Consider the following 18289-nt stretch of genomic DNA (forward strand, 5'->3'; position numbering starts at 1 on the left):
ACGTATATTATTGTATTATATACTTGTTTTGTGTAGTTATCTATCAGGAAATTACATTTGTGCCTTACAAATGTGAAACGTGGAAACGTAAATTGTCCCTTCCTAACACGAAGATCTCTCTCTCTCTCTCTCTCTCTCTCTCTCTCTCTGTCTCTCTCTCTCTCTCTCTGTGTGTGTGTCTCTCTCCCTCTCACTCACACACACACCTGCAATTGCGAATTAAAAGGTAGTTCCGTGTTTGCAAAATCTTAAAAATACTGGAGTGTAAACAAAAGTAACAAAAACGTTTGATGTCAATACAATTCTTTATCACACATTTGGATATGATTATATACAAAATGAACCGCGACAAAAAAATATTCTTGAAATCTGATGGAGCGTTGTTGGAAGCGAAAGAATACACGCAAGTCACATAATAAAAATGGCGCTTGACGGCTTAAATGAGAGATTTACGGCTTATTACGGAACATTTTCAACAGATTAACAAATGGCAAGAAGCGACATTAACTCCAGAAATGAACATCTGTCATTAATTTGCTTTGTTAGTGTGGAACTGACGTAAATAGGAAGTCAGCTGATTGTGAACAGGGCAGACACTTACGATAAAAGGAGACAATTTGCGGGGAGATAACTTTTGTATGACAATTGTTCCGTCAAAGTGTCATGTTAACTGCAGTGAAATATCAAGTGTCATGTTCACTGCAGTGAAATATCAAGTATTATGTTCACTGCAGTGAAATATCAAGTATTATGTTCACTGCAGTGAAATATCAAGTGTTATGTTCACTGCAGTGAAATATCAAGTGTTATGTTCACTGCAGTGAAATATCAAGTATTATGTTTACTGCAGTGAAATATCAAGTGTCATGTTAACTGCAGTGAAATATCAAGTATTATGTCCACTGCAGTGAAATATCAAGTGTTATGTTCACTGCAGTGAAATATCAAGTATTTTGTTCACTGCAGTGAAATATCAAGTATTATGTTCACTGCAGTGAAATATCAAGTGTTATGTTCACTGTAGTGAAATATCAAGTGTTATGTTCACTGCAGTAGAATATGAAGTCTTATGTTCACTGAATTGAAATATCAAGTATTATGTTTACTGCAGTGAAATATCAAGTGTCATGTTAACTGCAGTGAAATATCAAGTATTATGTTTACTGCAGTGAAATATCAAGTATTATGTTCACTGCAGTGAAATATCAAGTGTTATGTTCACTGTAGTGAAATATCAAGTGTTATGTTCACTGCAGTAGAATATGAAGTCTTATGTTCACTGAATTGAAATATCAAGTATTATGTTCACTGTAGTGAAATATCTAGTGTTATGTTCACTGCAGTGAAATATCTAGCGTTATGTTCACTGCAGTAGAATATGAAGTCTTATGTTCACTGAATTGAAATATCAAGTATTATGTCCACTGCAGTGAAATATCAAGTGTTATGTTCACTGCAGTGAAATATCAAGTATTTTGTTCACTGCAGTGAAATATCAAGTATTATGTTCACTGCAGTGAAATATCAAGTGTTATGTTCACTGTAGTGAAATATCAAGTGTTATGTTCACTGCAGTAGAATATGAAGTCTTATGTTCACTGAATTGAAATATCAAGTATTATGTTCACTGTAGTGAAATATCTAGTGTTATGTTCACTGCAGTGAAATATCTAGCGTTATGTTCACTGCAGTAGAATATGAGGTCTTATGTTCACTGCATTGAAATATCAAGTATTATGTTCACTGCATTGAAATATCAAGTATTATGTTCATTGTAGTGAAATATCAAGTGTTATGTTAACTGCAATGAAAATATCACTTCTATTAACACTGAAGTATATAAGAAAATATTAAAGGTGTTAAGTTTCTGTGTGTTACTAACTATTAGTGCATAATAAATATAATTTCTATGAATATTAAGAACATACATATTTTCATAATATTTATGTCAGATATTAAACAAAATATAATTCTACATTGGGGTTCTATTATATATATTCAAGTAGAAATGTTTATCGTCTATTGTTTCAGTGCTTATATATGTGTATTTGAGAATAAAGGTAAGTCTAATGTCTGTGAATTTTAAAACATAAACAAAGAACTGTATGTCAGAGACAGATAATCTAAGGTGAACTCACCCATGCGCTATGCTGTGTAACAAATGTGACGATACCCATTAAAATATAGATTTATGTACGAATTGCATACTGCCCTCCCCCGTTAAGATTCCGGGTTAGAAAAGGTCTTCAATACGCCATGCTTGTTGTTAAAGGCGACTATGCTTGTCGTAAGAGGCTACTAACAGGATCGGGTGGTCAGGTTCGCTGACGTGGTTTACAGACCGCCGTCATATAGCTGGAGTATTGCTGAGTGCGGCGTTAAACACAAAAATGCTGACTTGTTAATGCATGTCATCGATCCCAATTGCGTAGATCGATGACCATGATGTCATATACCTGGAAAACTGCACTGACCTAGATCGTACTCGAACGACGCGAGGCGATAACCTTTATTACTAATGGGTAATACTGATAGCCAGATAATAATGCCATTACATAAAAGTACCGAGTGTGAGGTGATCTATCAATAGCTTTAGATAGCGAATCTGTCAAACCCATTCAGTAGTCAGTCGACTCACGAAGGAGACGATTTCGTTATCCCGGACACCTAGTTGTACTTTCGTTGTGTATACAAAAGCGTCGGGTTTTTCCAATGACGTCTTCTACTGCGCACTTGTATTGCCGTGCGAGCCGCCTCCAAAGGCACACCTAGTTGTACTTTCGTTGTGTATACAAAAGCGTCGGGTTTTTCCAATGACGTCTTCTACTGCGCACTTGTATTGCCGTGCGAGCCGCCTCCAAAGTCGATGATCAGAATTATGTCTGCTGTGCCTGCTGTCCTGACAACGTACAGAGTTGCATTAGGTGTTGATCACTACTTCTATTGGGTGGTTCCGACCATCTACAGGGGCAGCACCACGAGACACACTTCTTCGTGGAGCTGAGTGAGGAGTTGATCTCTAGTTCTCCTGCTGGGCATATTCCGACAATGGCTAGCAATAGCTTAGAAATACATCGTAAGGACATCGAAGCCAGTTGTACTGATACTCTTGTGAACAAAAAACGAAAGGAAAAGAGATTCAAGACACAGCGAAAGAGCGTAAACGACAGATCCACAAGTGTCAGTTCTTGGACTCTTCCAATGATGTGCAACTACATTAACTTCAGGGCAGATGTGTCTGATTGGGTACTTGACAAAAGTGATGCCATTATATCTGAACAAGACTGGGAGTTCAAGTGTGAAGAGAAAATATTACAAGGTTTAAGAACAGAGGCTCTGTACAACTACAATAAAGGCATCGAAAGGAGCACACTTACCAAAAACATCCGGGACCTGACTGAAGCAGATGTTAGGTACATTGTGGACGGAATGATCAGTCCCCTGTTGGATCAACTGCATTTGAGGAGGAACACGGAAGAGACAATTGATATGGACCCCTTTCCAAACTGCAGACTGGACTATATTTTGAAAACAGAGAAAGATGATATACCTATTGGTGCCATCGAAGTTAAACGTGATAGTACCTTAGACAAAACTGCGTACGCCCAGGCTGTAATTCAGCTGCTCGTCCTTCAGCAGTGGGCGTATAAGAAGGGACTTCATTTCGGTGTGGACATGACTCGAGTACCAATTGTTAATATCCTGACTGACGGACGAAGATTCCTGTTGTTGAAGATTAAAGGTGAAAAGCTTTTTGTCGAAAAATCCCGGTTAAGGAGTGAGCGTTTAGTCCACAGACGGATTACACTCCGACGTATTGCTGGTGCTGAGACATTTTGCGATGTCTACGATCACCTTCACCGTGCGTTATATACTGCTGTGTCGAAACTGAGACAACAGTTAGAACCACCGACACCAACATTAGATGAAAGAAAAATGCAATCAGATGATGATGGCAGTCAAGGAAGGGCTCCTGTGCAGAGACAAATTGATGTGACCCCTCAAAGCCAAGTCAGGTCGGTTGATATTATTATCTAACTTGAATGATGATGATGGTGGAAATATATATGGTTCCTAGCAGAGGCAATATGTGTAGGGTGCTAGGAAATCATATACAGGTGTCCGCTTCGGAAGGCAGTCAGCTGAAACCCACAAGGACCACATAAACCAATGTAAAATAATAATGAGCATCGTTCCAGGTCTACGAGGAAAATTGAATGAATCAGTTAGTGAGTGAGTGAATATTGCTGCATCAGCAATTTTGCAGCTGTTCGCAGCGAGAAACGTGTGCACTCAGCAACATGCCAGGTTTATGATGGCAGCTTGTGAACAATAGAGTCTGGACCAGAGGGCCAAGGATTGATCTTTTGAGCAGCGATCAGGTCATCGAGTCTCTCAGGTGTGCCCCCAAAACGTGCCTCAAGTTTCCTTGATAACACGTTTAGTTTATCGGAGTGATCACAAACCGTGCCTGAAGCTACCTTGATAACACGTTAAGTTTATCGGATTGCCCCCAAAACGTGCCTCATCCTACCTTGATAACACATTTAATTTATCGGAGCGGCCTCAAAACGTGCCTCAAACTACCTTGATAACATGTTTAGTTTATCGGAGTGCCCCCAAAACGTCCCTGAAGCTACCTTGATAACATGTTTAGTTTATCGGAGTGCCAACAAACCGTGCCTCATGCTACCTTGATAACACGTTCAGTTTATCGGAGTGCAACCAAAACGTGCCTCATCCTACCTTGATAACACATTTAATTTATCGGAGCGGCCTCAAAACGTGCCTCAAACTACCTTGATAACATGTTTAGTTTATCGGAGTGCCCCCAAAACGTGCATCAAGCTCCCTTGATAACACGTTTAGTTTATCGGAGTGCCCCCAAAACGTGCCTGAAGCTACCTTGATAACATGTTTAGTTTATCGGATTGCCCCCAAAATGTCCCTAAAGCTACCTTGATAACATGTTTAGTTTATCGGAGTGCCAACAAAACGTGCCTCATGCTACCTTGATAACACGTTCAGTTTATCGGAGTGCAACCAAAACGTGCCTCATCCTACCTTGATAACACATTTAATTTATCGGAGCGGCCTCAAAACGTGCCTCAAACTACCTTGATAACATGTTTAGTTTATCGGAGTGCCCCCAAAACGTGCATCAAACTCCCTTGATAACACGTTTAGTTTATCGGAGTGCCCCCAAAACGTGCCTGAAGCTACCTTGATAACATGTTTAGTTTATCGGATTGCCCCCAAAATGTCCCTAAAGCTACCTTGATAACATGTTTAGTTTATCAGAGTGCCCCCAAAACGTGCCCCAAGCTACCTTGATAACACGCTTAGTTTCTCGAAGTGCTCCCGAAACGTGCCTCAAGCTACCTTGATAACACACTTAGTTTCTCGAAGTGCCCCGAAACGTGGCTCAAGCTACCTTGATAACACGTTTAGTTTATCGGAGTGCCCCCAAAACGTGCCTCAAGCTACCTTGATAACCTGTTTAGTTTATCGGAGTGCCCACAAACCGTGCCTTAAGCTACCTTGATAACACATTTAGTTTATCGGAGTGCCCACAAGCTGTGCCTGAAGCGACCTTGATAACACATTAAGTTTATCGGAGTGCCCCCAAACTGTGCCTGAAGCGACCTTGATAACACATTCAGTTTTTCTGAGTGCCCCCAAACCGTCCCTCAAGCTACCTTGATAACACGTTTAGTTTATCGGAGTGCCCCCAAACCCCCAAACGTGCCTCAAGCTACCTTGATAACCTGTTTAGTTAATCGGAGTGCCCACAAGCCGTGTATCAAGCTACCTTGATAACATGTTTAGTTTATTGGACTGCCCCCAAAACGTGCATCAAGCCACCTTGATAACACGTTTAGTTTATCGGAGTGCCCCCAAAACGTGCCTGAAGCTACCTTGATAACATGTTTAGTTTATCGGATTGCCCCCAAAATGTCCCTAAAGCTACCTTGATAACATGTTTAGTTTATCGGAGTGCCAACAAACCGTGCCTCATGCTACCTTGATAACACGTTCAGTTTATCGGAGTGCAACCAAAACGTGCCTCATCCTACCTTGATAACACATTTAATTTATCGGAGCGGCCTCAAAACGTGCCTCAAACTACCTTGATAACATGTTTAGTTTATCGGAGTGCCCCCAAAACGTGCCTCAAGCTACCTTGAAAACACGTTTAGTTTCTCGAAGTGCCCCTAAACGTGCCTCAAGCTACCTTGATAACATGTTTAGTTTATCGGAGTGCCCCCAAACCGTCCCTGAAGCTACCTTGATAACCTGTTTAGTTTATCGGAGTGCCCCCAAACCCCAAAACGTGCCTCAAGCTACCTTGATAACCTGTTTAGTTTATCGGAGTGCCCACAAACCGTGCCTCATGCTACCTTGATAAAATGTTTAGTTTATCAGAGTGCCCCCAAAACGTGCCCCAAGCTACCTTGATAACACGCTTAGTTTCTCGAAGTGCTCCCGAAACGTGCCTCAAGGTACCTTGATAACACGCTTAGTTTCTCGAAGTGCCCCGAAACGTGGCTCAAGCTACCTTGATAACACGTTTAGTTTATCGGAGTGCCCCCAAAACGTGCCTCAAGCTACCTTGATAACCTGTTTAGTTTATCGGAGTGCCCACAAACCGTGCCTTAAGCTACCTTGATAACACATTTAGTTTATCGGAGTGCCCACAAGCTGTGCCTGAAGCGACCTTGATAACACATTAAGTTTATCGGAGTGCCCCCAAACTGTGCCTGAAGCGACCTTGATAACACATTCAGTTTTACTGAGTGCCCCCAAACCGTCCCTCAAGCTACCTTGATAACATGTTTAGTTTATCGGAGTGCCCCCAAACCCCCAAACGTGCCTCAAGCTACCTTGATAACCTGTTTAGTTAATCGGAGTGCCCACAAGCCGTGTATCAAGCTACCTTGATAACATGTTTAGTTTATTGGACTGCCCCCAAAACGTGCATCAAGCCACCTTGATAACACGTTTAGTTTATCGGAGTGCCCCCAAAACGTGACTCAAGCTACCTTGATAATACGTTTAGTTTATCGGAGTGCTCCCGAAACGTGCCTCAAGCTACCTTGATAACACGTTTAGTTTATCGGAGTGCCCCCAAAACGTGACTCAAGCTACCTTGATAATACGTTTAGTTTATCGGAGTGCTCCCGAAACGTGCCTCAGGCTACCTTGATAACAGGTTTAGTTTACCTTCGGCGGTAAACACGTTGTCTTCCATCAGCCCTAAACATACAGAATACTTACTGTCGTCAGTGAAGACAACCCTCTGCCAGTCACGTCGTTGCCAACGTCGTACAGTCCGGGTCCATCCCAATCGCAGACGACGATGTTGCGCTGTCAATAGCTGTCCCCTAGTTATGGTCTAAAAGCCCTGATTCCATGAGCCCTGAGTCTCCTGGCCATTTTTTGCCGACTAACCCTGTGACCTAAGGTATTTGTCGCCGATGACGTCACTGTCAGGAAGCGATTTCGGAAGTGCAAGGTACACAAGTACCGGTCATCATGGGGCGTGGTCACCCTGGGTCTGCCTGTTCTTGGCCTGTCAGCGGTCCGCCCTGTCTGTCTGTAACGTTGCATCAAGTTGGTAACGGCAACACGGGAGCAACCGAAGGTTCGTGCAATATGGGCGTGGGTGGCTCCCATCTGTACCATACCCAAGGCTCGTTCACGTTGTTCGACTGTGAGTCGTGGCATTTCTTTTGTGTTTTTTTTATCACTGTTGATGTCTGACTTGTCGTTGCAATCGTTTTATACCCTTATCCGCACGTGCATTTGCAGTTGTCCGAGGTGCACGTGTTTCTCACGTGTTGCAAACATGTAACAGACAATTAACATTTTCTGCATACACTATTGTTGTATTTAGGTTATGTGTTTTAGATAGACTTCATCGAAATTATTTTTTATACTTTGTCTGAAATTTATATTTTCAGTTGGTAAAGTTTCTTTTGGACGTCAGTTAAGACGTCAGTTAAAATAAGACTACACATGACAATACAATTGTATACTCAACAATTTCGTGCATTGAAAACGTCAATGTATCAAACATACAGCAATTGTAGAAACACCATGTTGCAACAAGTGGTAAGTGCTTGACAACGTTGACGATTTACTATAGTCTGGTAGAGACATGCAACTGCTAGGCAATATTAGGTGAGGTGAAATTGGGTTTAACGTCGCGTCCAAGACTATTGCACTTATATAGCGACGTGCATGCACGTGTGTGTGTGTGTGTGTGTGTGTGTGTGTGTGGCTGCTTGTACTAGACCGGACTGATGCCGATTTATATAGCTAGCACACTGAGATATCATGCCGCAGTTTAACATGAATATCCCACTCAGACACAGTATACTGACTCCGAGCCGACCAGTCCTTGCTTTAACCACTTATAGCCGAGCGCCAGACAGGGTAACAACAAGTACCATCTTTTAACGTCTTTTGGCATGACGCGGCCAGGGATCGAACCCCGGACCTTCCGCTCTCCGGGCGGACGCTCGACCACTAGACCACGGAGGCGGTCCCTAGGCAATATGACAATCTGGAACCGGTTACGTAGAGTGCTTATTCGATTATACCGATCCTGCCCAGCAGTTGTAACCCTTGATCTCCCTGTCGGAGGATGGTCATTGGTTGTACTAGTGTTAAGGCAGTTAAGAAGGTTGTGAATGGATGCGCTGGTAACATTGAAACGCAAATGTAGCACAGTCATCGATCCCAATTGCGAGGATCGATGCTCATGATATTAATCACTGGATTATCTGGTCCAGACTCGATTATTTACAGACCGACGTCATATAGCTGGAATACTGCTGAGTGCGGCGTTAAATAACCAACCAACCAACCAACCAACCAACCATTTCCTGCCGCCTAGACACCTACAGTCACCTACAGTCCTTGATGCTGTTATCACCAATCATTCAAGTCCCAATACTGTGAATACCAGCTAAATCATCTGATACATCTGAACAAAATACATAATACACATATATTTCTTCACAGTCTCGATCCAGTATCAAATGAAGAAGCATGGAAGACGTTTCTCTCTCCATTGACGCCAAGGAAAAGAAAGAAGATGGTTGATGGAATAGATCACAGAACAATTGAAGGACCACCATCACTTTCACGATCATTTGGCACACACCTTGGTGAAACATTTTATAAGAAGAGAACAAATTCCTTCGTGTCAGAGTGAGTGAGTGAGTTAAGTTTTAAGTCACATCGGCACTATTTCAGCCATATCGTGACTTGCCTTCGTGTCAGAGGAGGCATTAACAAAATTTATGAAAACGGAAAGGATTAAAAAAGAGTAATGGCTGGATTTTAGAGCCCCAATACATCAAGGTGCTGCTCTCGTGAGGGAAGTACCTAGGAGACATTATATTAGCTTTGTGATACAAGTCATAAGAGTGATGGGCCGCATGCTTCTGTTTGACAGGTTCGGGAATTGCACGGATGCCCTTCCAGTCCATTGGACGGTTCTTGACGTTCCATCGCCTGAGATTATACATCAACAGAAATGTTTCCAATTGTTTCGACCAACATTTCAATTCTAAAAATCATTCAATCCTTTGCATGAAAGTTATTCAAATATGGACCATAATACCGTGAGCAACCTCCTATTAATTGGCAGCACAACTTTAAACTATGAATGCTGTGACGGCATATGCTAGAAGCTGAAACAAAAGAAAAGACAAACCTGTTCCTTTGCATGAACGTTAGAATATTATAAAAAAAATAAACCATCCATGTAACAGCCTTTACTGCAGTCGACCTTATAGAATGTCCAGAGAAAATCATTGGACTCGACTGTTGTGTTCAGCAATGCCATGTGGATGTAATGACAAAATTAAAGACGTTGGCAGTCTTTCTAATCCACAAACTGCCAACATCAAAGTAATGAGTCTGTTTCCGACGCAGGCGAGGTCACAAGAAAGGACGAAGGCCAAACGATACCATATTCATTTGGAAAAATGTTGCCTCTCCTTCAGGAACCAGTCGGACTACGCAAAGTGAGAACAAGACTATATTCTGTGTCACTGAAAGAAATTAAACGGCTCCAGCAACTTTTTCTGGAAGTTGGGTCTACAAACAGTAAATGCCCAAAGTATCAACATAGCATAGTTCTTGATGTCCCTTTGAAACGTTTGGCCAAACCAGAAATAGACTGGGCTATATCCAATTTCGGGACCCACCTATACGAGCGCCATTTCACCCAGGTCGTTCAATTATAGGGACGTGTTGCACAACATGGATTTGGCAGCTCATTATGTAAATTCCACTATTTGTGGCTGCCAAGACACATACTTCTATCAACCTGCAGGTTATATAATCACAGGTGACATTTCTATTGTTGACAATGACAACCTTCGTCAGTTATTCAAATATGGACCATAATATCGTGAGCAACCTCCTACTAATTGGCAGCACAACAACTTTCAGTGTTACAGCATTCAAGCTCCCACTAAAGGTGTCACATTTTTTTTATGGTACTCATGTGGAGGACATTTCAAAATTTGATGCATGTGTCATATGTTCCCGTGTTTTTTCAGGTGGACTGTTACAGTCAAAATAACATCTCTAACATAATCCCTATTTATTTTTCCAAATTATTTAAGTTTAAATTTTTTCTTAAATTTTCATTCCAAATTTAGTACGTACAAGATTATTATTTTATGCATGCTTCAGGAGTTTAGCCAAGGACGGTAACTCTGTTTAGGCTTCATGCCATGCATGTTTTTTAGTTTCTGGAAGGAGTGAATAAGGACCCATGTGGTCAGTGACAAAAAAGCAAAAGGTAAAGGTTAGAGAAGAATATGGGTCTACAAAAATGGTATGTTGTCATGCATTTGTATTTCTTTTCCATTGTTAATATATTTCTGTAGCAATTTTATTTCCAAAATTGTTGTATTTGTAACTTTTCTGAAGTAATGATAATGTGTTCAGTTTTCAATCACTAATGTATACATTCTTTCTGTGCAAATGCTCTTGCAATTATTTTGTCAAAATCTAATGTCTTGTGTCAGCTTTTTTGTCTTAGTAATTGTCGTACATTGTTATTGTTTTGTTTACATATTGAACTGCAAATCATGATTGTTTACTTTTCCTTTGCAGTCAATCTTTCAATTTAAAAGAGGTTATTTATTGATAATTGATGATGAGATGAGAATGAAGAAGGAAATGTGAATTGCACTTTTGTTCTAGGATGAATAGACATTTATTGTGATCCTTACATGGACAATTGACATGCCCTTGCGTGTATTTGTGATGGGAGCTCCCGATTCGGAAGGATACTCTTACCTTTTCGCGAACACCTGGTATCATCACTATGTGATACTGATTCATAAACACATGATCATTATAAAGTCGGAATCAAACAATCGACTCTGCCTTTAGCAGAGATTTCTTATGAATATGAAAAGGGTCTTGTCGCTTTTATTTGTTTTATACACCTCATGGTACAGCACTTCGTTCATACCTTGATAAACTATAAAGTGTTATTTATAGTACTTTTGAATAAAATCACCTGTCATTCTGCACATTGTGTTGAAAATGGAATTTGCAACATCTGTAGATGGTAGCGGGGTTCAACACACGTGGTCTGTTGTTTGCAATATGTTTTATTTTGATCTTGCTCCTAAATTCTCTCAAAATACCTGCTTGCCGTAAAAGGCGACTATGCTTGTCGTAAGAGGCGACCAATTGGATCGGGTGGTCAGGCTCGCTGAATTGGTTGATACATGTCATCGTATCCCAATTACATGGATGGATGCTCATGATGTCAATCACTGGATTGTCTTGCCCAGTCTCGTTTATTTACAGACCGCCGTCATATAGCTAGAATACTGCTGAATGTGGCGTTAAACAACAAACAAACAACAAACACATCTTTTCAGTTAGTATGCCAATTATACATCATAAGTGCAATTTTCATATGGACTGTATATTGACTTGCTACGAAATAGAAGTTGCATGTTCACAGCTCCGTTTTCTGTTCAAGATTTACTGCCTTGGCCGCTGTTGCTATGCTTAGAATACAGCGCCAATCTTAAGACAGCATTTAAATGTTCAATTCGTCAATCAAAGTATTTGGAGTATTTGACGATAAATGGTTTGGGAACAATTCCACGATATATGCCCTATGACCGCGCTTGACGCTGGTGTAAATTCAGCCTTGGACCCTATTTGAACGTTACTGGAGAACTGATTAGCAGGTGTGTGTTAGATGGTAGATGACGAATAGTAACATCGATGCAGTAAATATCTACGATTCGCAGGTATATACTGCTTAAACATGTGCCATGGGACATTATCGCCTCCGTGGTCTAGTGGAAAGAGAGTTCACCGACGTCCGACGACGTCCACCGAGAACCACCGACGTCCTACGACGTCCACCGAGAACCACCGACGTCCTACGGCGTCCACCGAGAACCACCGACGTTCACAAATAATGCACATAAGTGGACTTTTGATTCGTTGTTGTTTCCAGGATATTTTACACACAAATAAACGAAAAAATATGGCAAAAGATAGTTTTAAAATTTCGAACAAGTCCCTCGCCACTGAATTCTAAAAGTACCAACTTGGGTCTGTGGCAGGGAACTCGATTAGTTCTTGTTTAGAGGTTATGAAAATAACATGAAAGAACTTTGTCCTCCATCTTGAAATATGTAATGAAAGTACGATGAAATATGTTATGAAAGTCTCCGATGAGCGAGTGAATGCTGTTCTTGCCAGTTTAACTATATCAAGGTGGCCTTTAAATAATCCAGTCAGTAACTGATGAATCATTTGAGGAACTTCATAACGATCACCCCACCAGGTACAATGACAAGCGAATCGGCCAGGTCACGAGATCTAACCCACCCGTGAAGTTTACGGGGTAGAATAGGTCTTCAGGAGGGTGACAATGTTTGTCGTAAGAGGCGACTAACGGGATCGGGTGGTCAGGCTCGCTGACTTGGTTGATGCATGTCATCGATCCCAATTGCATGGATCGATGCTCATGATATCAATCAATGGATTGTCTGGTCCAGACTCGATTACTTACAGACCGCCGTCATATATCTGGAATATTGCTGAGTGCGGCGTTAAACAACCAAACAACCACGAGGTCTAACCAACAGATAATTGACTTCTGCTGTCTGTGTGCATTTATGATTGACTAACATATCCTCATAAAAAGAGCAAACATAGGATTGCGTTCGAACCACTGATTAGTGTACGGTAGCATTACTTTTGACCTCTTGTTTGATTGCTTGTTAGAAGAGATTATATACTTATATTCACTTTTTATATTTGTGAGTAAGTGAGTTACAATTTTACGTCACATCGGCAATATTTCAGCCATATAGTGACGAGAACATTAATACAATTTAAACTTAGATGAATAAAAACCTGTCATCGATAACTGTGATAAGGTTGTTTTCTTGCTTTCAGAGGAAACCATGCTTAACACTGTCGAATTATAGTTCTGATCTGTCCTTGACTTGTTTTGTCTTATCTTACTCAACGTTATTCACTAGGTTATAGATAGAGTATCGGCAACATATTGTTTAATCATGAATTGCTTCAGGGCAACTTTTAAGAGCATATTTTAGTACACCATAACTTGACTCAATAAACATTGTACATAAGTTAAATATATTTTCCTTGTCTCCTTACTTACATTAAACATATGTACCCATTTTATGGATAACTTCTCTTTTTGTTTCCAACGAGGTTTCAGTGCCAGTGCTCCTTCATCACAAGAAGTTGGTTGGCTGGTTGGTTGGTTGTTTAGTTGTTTAACGCCGCACTCGGCAATATTCCAACTATAAGACGGCGGTCTGTTAATAATCGAGTCTGGGCCAGACATTCCAGTGATTGACATCTTGAGCATCGATCTACGCAATTGGGATACGATGACATGCATCAACCAAGTCAGCGAGCCTGACCACCCGATCCCGTTAGTCGCCTTTTACAACAAGCATAGTCGCCTTTTACGGCATGCATAGGTTGCTGAAGACATATTCTACCCAGGAATCTTCATTCACATGCCCAAAACTCTACGAAAGTTTTATGCCGAATATCGGATAAAGAAAACAGAACTGACAATTCCAAGCACCCTGAGATCACGTAGAGCTTCAGTTCACAGAAAATTGAGATCCTTGCATCGAACAAGTCAGCGAGCCTGACCATCCGACCTCCTTAGTCGCTTCTTACGACCAACATAGTCGCCTTTTACGACAAGCATGGGTTGCTGAAACCCTATTCTACTCCGGAATTTCACGGTAATAAATAGAAGAGATAGGCACTGAGGCTGCTTTATTTCATTAGAAACAAGAGTTTGCCACTAATAGTACTTATTCAAAAAGAAAAGAAAAACAAACCCAGGTCAGCAAATCAAGGGGCATCATACGGGCCTAATCCCCATTGTATACAAAACGGATGCCAAGGCCAGGAGTGGGAGTAAGGTAAACGGACAGCATAAGTATACATATTCATAAATTCATAAATAAATACATAATTACCAAAACAAAAGTAATAACTAACTCATTGTGTTTGTGGGCTGATATATGACATACCATAGAATACTATAACATGAGTTACCTTTAGGGTAGGGAACTGTCTATGATTACGGGCTCTCTGGTGTACATAGAAGTGAAGACCAAGATGGAACGGTACTGTTACTAGGGAACAAAGATATGGTGAAAACGTACAAGGTTTGAGACATAATGTTCACGATGAACCTGTGTATGAATAACGTTTAAAGTAAATAGAAAGAGGAATGCCATTGTCATAGACGTTGATTGCGATAAATGATAATTAACAGACGCTTGAATTGACGACGTTTAATAGATATAGATTGATCTATGTTATATGAATAACATGTACATTGACCGATTTCAAATATGTTAGAATACATCAAACGAAAAGGCTAATAAGGAGCCCCAGCCGTCGACTTCAAGAACGGAAGTAACGTTCCCATCCCCTGGAAAAGAAAGGGTACATAGCCAAAGAACCCAAACTGACCATTCAACATTCAAGGAGAGTGATGAAAACCACTGCTCCATATGTGGTGTTGAATATGTTACAACAGATGATGAAGATACGGGAATGTGGGTTGGTTGGACTGAAGATTGTCATTACTGGGTGCTCCTGTCCTGCATAGGATTTAAAATTATCAAAAAACAATAATATTTAATGAAAACAATAACCTTTTACTGTGTACGTCATCAATAAATGTAAGAAACCATTATCCATGTTTGTTGTGTATAGTTCATTTGTAATGTTATATTGGTATCGCCAATATTAACAATTACTGTCATTGGAGTAAATACGTTGTTTGTGTGTATTCATCGGAGGCATTAAATCGGATTGATGTTAATGTCGACGCCATTTATATTGAAAACGACTATGTGGTTTTATCGCCAAAATAACCATTTGTGTTATTTTGAAGATCTGTTTGCAGTTAATCATACTTTTATGAGCGAATTAAGAAAAAAGTATGGCTACACCTTATGACCATTGTGTGGCCTTTGAGTGACGTATGAGCCAACGTTGATAATTCACATAACAGTATAAACTTCAAATAAGGTATTTGTACGAATGTTCACTGGTTTATGTACCTGTTCCAAATTGTGGAGATTGCGACAGATGATCTCCCACTTTGAGTAGTAGGGAGGCCAGGAGTCATCCACATCTTGATCTTGCGGTTATAATTCTCCAAAACGAAGTCACCTCCCCCTCCCTTGCTATCATGGCCTGATTTGGACATTGTAGTAGTTTTGTCTAAGAAGTCTTTGACAGCATCGTGCGCATTGACGTATGTTTGCAGCTCACGAATGGTAAGCTCCTTGTAATGATACATGTTCAGTCCGAAAAACAATTCACTGTCTTTCAGGTAGGCCTCCCTTGCCAAACGTGAATCGCCCCTACGACTAGCCACACGGTACATGTAAAGGGCGAAAACGCGTGTGAACATGATGTCTGTGAGAAAGCTGACATTTGGGTTTGTGATAGTATTTACCCATTCCGAAAATGAATGATAGTTAGGTTTCTTGCCACACATTATACATTCTCTGACACATGGCACATAAAGTTCACGGCTTTTGCCAAATAATAGGATTTCAACCATTTGCCAAGACCTGTGATGATCAGAGGCATTTTTGCAGGAGACCATTGCTTAAGTGGATCTGTAATGCAACATGTGGGCTATGTACTTCAATAATACTTCCCACAGAAGTTAAAACAACCCCTTTACCATGTTAATTTCTTTATGACCAGGACCAGGGACGAGGATAGATTTCCAAAGGTTCTGAGGTTTGTTACATCAGAAACATCCTTGTTGTGGACTGCTTTCAGGTGTTCCACACAAGCCTCACTTCCAGATAGTGATTCGTCACTTATGTCGCGTGTGAACTCTGACGTCACTCATCTGGAAGCAAGGCTGTATGGAAGACCGTCACAAGCAATAACTGTCCAATATCGAGGAGTCTCGTCTACGGTTTTGTTTTTGGATGGAACCCATGACCTCACCAACTGCTTTGTAAGAACATAGGTTCACCATAACAGGATTGCCAACATCAATTTTAGGTTTGAACTTCGGCTTCAACCATGTCATATTTGTTTGCCTCTGTTGTAACCTTTCTCAATTTCACACTGCCATCGCTTCCACAAGACACAGCAGTGTAATGTGGTGTGGATCATAAAGCATGTGTACTGTCTCTAACGGTTTTGTTAACTTTGGCACTAGCTTTACCCTTGCCCTTACCTTTACGAGTCCCTTTAGTTTTGAGTTCAGTGGGGTTGGCCTTGGTGGTGTGGGGTGATGAGACTGGTAGAGAATCAAACATATCAGTGATGTTCACATCATGTATTTACTGGTGAAACACATGATTAATTTGTTCTTCAATGAACTTCTTCCTGTGTAAGTAGTTCGTTCTGAGTACATTTGCCGTTGTTAATGTTGTCGATGATGGATGTGACACCTTGTGAATGTTCCTTGAGAATAAAATCACGGCAATGATCAGTACAGGCAGTGCAGAGCAGATTTTGCTTTTCTGTCAACAAATGTTTGTCTATATTCGTTTGTTCACGGTGCATTTGGGTTTTTTTTTTCCAAGATAGTTTGAGTACCTTAAACTCCTTTCCGTGTGCAAATTCACTGTGCTTCTTGCACCCGCATTCCATGTAGCTGAGTTGAGTGGGGTTGATTATTCCCGATTCGGCCCTTTTTATATGGGTGAGTGTGTGAGTTAATGCTTTACGTCACATTGGCAATATTTCAGCCATATCGTGACGATAAATTATACATTTTTTTTAACTAAATAAAAACCTGTCTTCGATGGACAGTAAAATTACTAGAATATCACAGATTAATATTTAAAACTAGCATATAACTTTAAAAAGATATCACTATAAATACAAATATGACTTTTAACGAGTCAAAATATGTCATTTATGATATATGTATCCATTCTCTGTCAACTAAAGTTCGTTTCAAGGCGTCAATAGCGGTATTCTGACCGTGGTTGCTGTTAATAACGGTGAGTTGTGCGATCTTCCGATCGCTTCACACACGATTTCGCCGAAATTAATAAAAACAATATGTATAAGGAATTTTGTCATGAGTTGCATAATTGAAGGGAAGTAACTCTTCCATTAAGAAGCTGGTTTCAGTTATACGGAAATTCGTTTATACGGACGAATTGTGAAATGACGCAAGTGTACGTATAAACGAGGCACGACTGTAACAGTACAATATAAAAAAGGGCTATAGATCGCCAGCAGCTGAAGGTAGATCACCATAATAGGGACCATGGGGACTTACAGTACTTTAGCTTCCTGCATGGGACCCAGCAGGATTTACATCATCCCTTCAGCAACTGGCGATTGTATGCAAAGTTAGCCACAGTTAAAATTACAAATATGCTACGCTTAAAAGTCTAGTAGGCAGAACTATTCTTCTGTTGTCCTCTCAGGGGGACAATCATTTTACACTACGTCAACAACCTTTGAGGATACAGCCAATAACAAACTCAGATATAAATTCATTCTACCAATTTTAAAAAGTCATTCATTTTATACAATACATATTATCAAAATTTGACATGCTTGACCGTGATTCTCTCATCACAAGGGATACAAAATGGAGGATCTTCACCTTTTAATAAATATTCGTGACTATATCTACTATGGCCAATACAACATCGTCGTAAAATGACCTCTTCAAATCTGGACTGACAACCCAAGTAGGTGTAACCGATATTTGGTTTAA

At 40.5% G+C, this 18289-nt stretch overlaps 1 protein-coding gene across 1 annotated transcript; it reads left to right on the forward strand.

Annotated features, from left to right (window-relative positions):
- The first annotated feature begins 2856 nt into the window (after positions 1 to 2856).
- LOC139448969 (uncharacterized) lies at positions 2857 to 10044 on the forward strand. Its single transcript, XM_071230470.1, has 3 exons — positions 2857 to 4016; positions 9031 to 9219; positions 10020 to 10044. Exons 1-3 carry the CDS (start codon positions 3049 to 3051, stop codon positions 10042 to 10044), a joined length of 1182 nt encoding a protein of 393 aa, XP_071086571.1. The 5' UTR covers positions 2857 to 3048.
- Positions 10045 to 18289: the final 8245 nt, after the last annotated feature.

The sequence above is a fragment of the Haliotis cracherodii genome, unplaced genomic scaffold (assembly GCF_022045235.1).
Source record: "Haliotis cracherodii isolate W230 unplaced genomic scaffold, xgHalCrac1.p SCAF_7, whole genome shotgun sequence".
NCBI lineage: Eukaryota > Metazoa > Mollusca > Gastropoda > Lepetellida > Haliotidae > Haliotis > Haliotis cracherodii.

What these genes read in the sequence shown, in the direction of transcription:
- LOC139448969 (XM_071230470.1), top strand. Translation starts at nt 3,049, where the DNA reads ATGGCTAGCAATAGCTTAGAAATACATCGTAAGGACATCGAAGCCAGT. An exon ending in ACCCCTCAAAGCCAAGTCAG is followed by an intron (nt 4,017 to 9,030) that starts GTCGGTTGATAT and finishes ATTTCTTCACAG; the next exon opens with TCTCGATCCAGTATCAAATG. An exon ending in ACAAATTCCTTCGTGTCAGA is followed by an intron (nt 9,220 to 10,019) that starts GTGAGTGAGTGA and finishes CCTCTCCTTCAG; the next exon opens with GAACCAGTCGGACTACGCAA.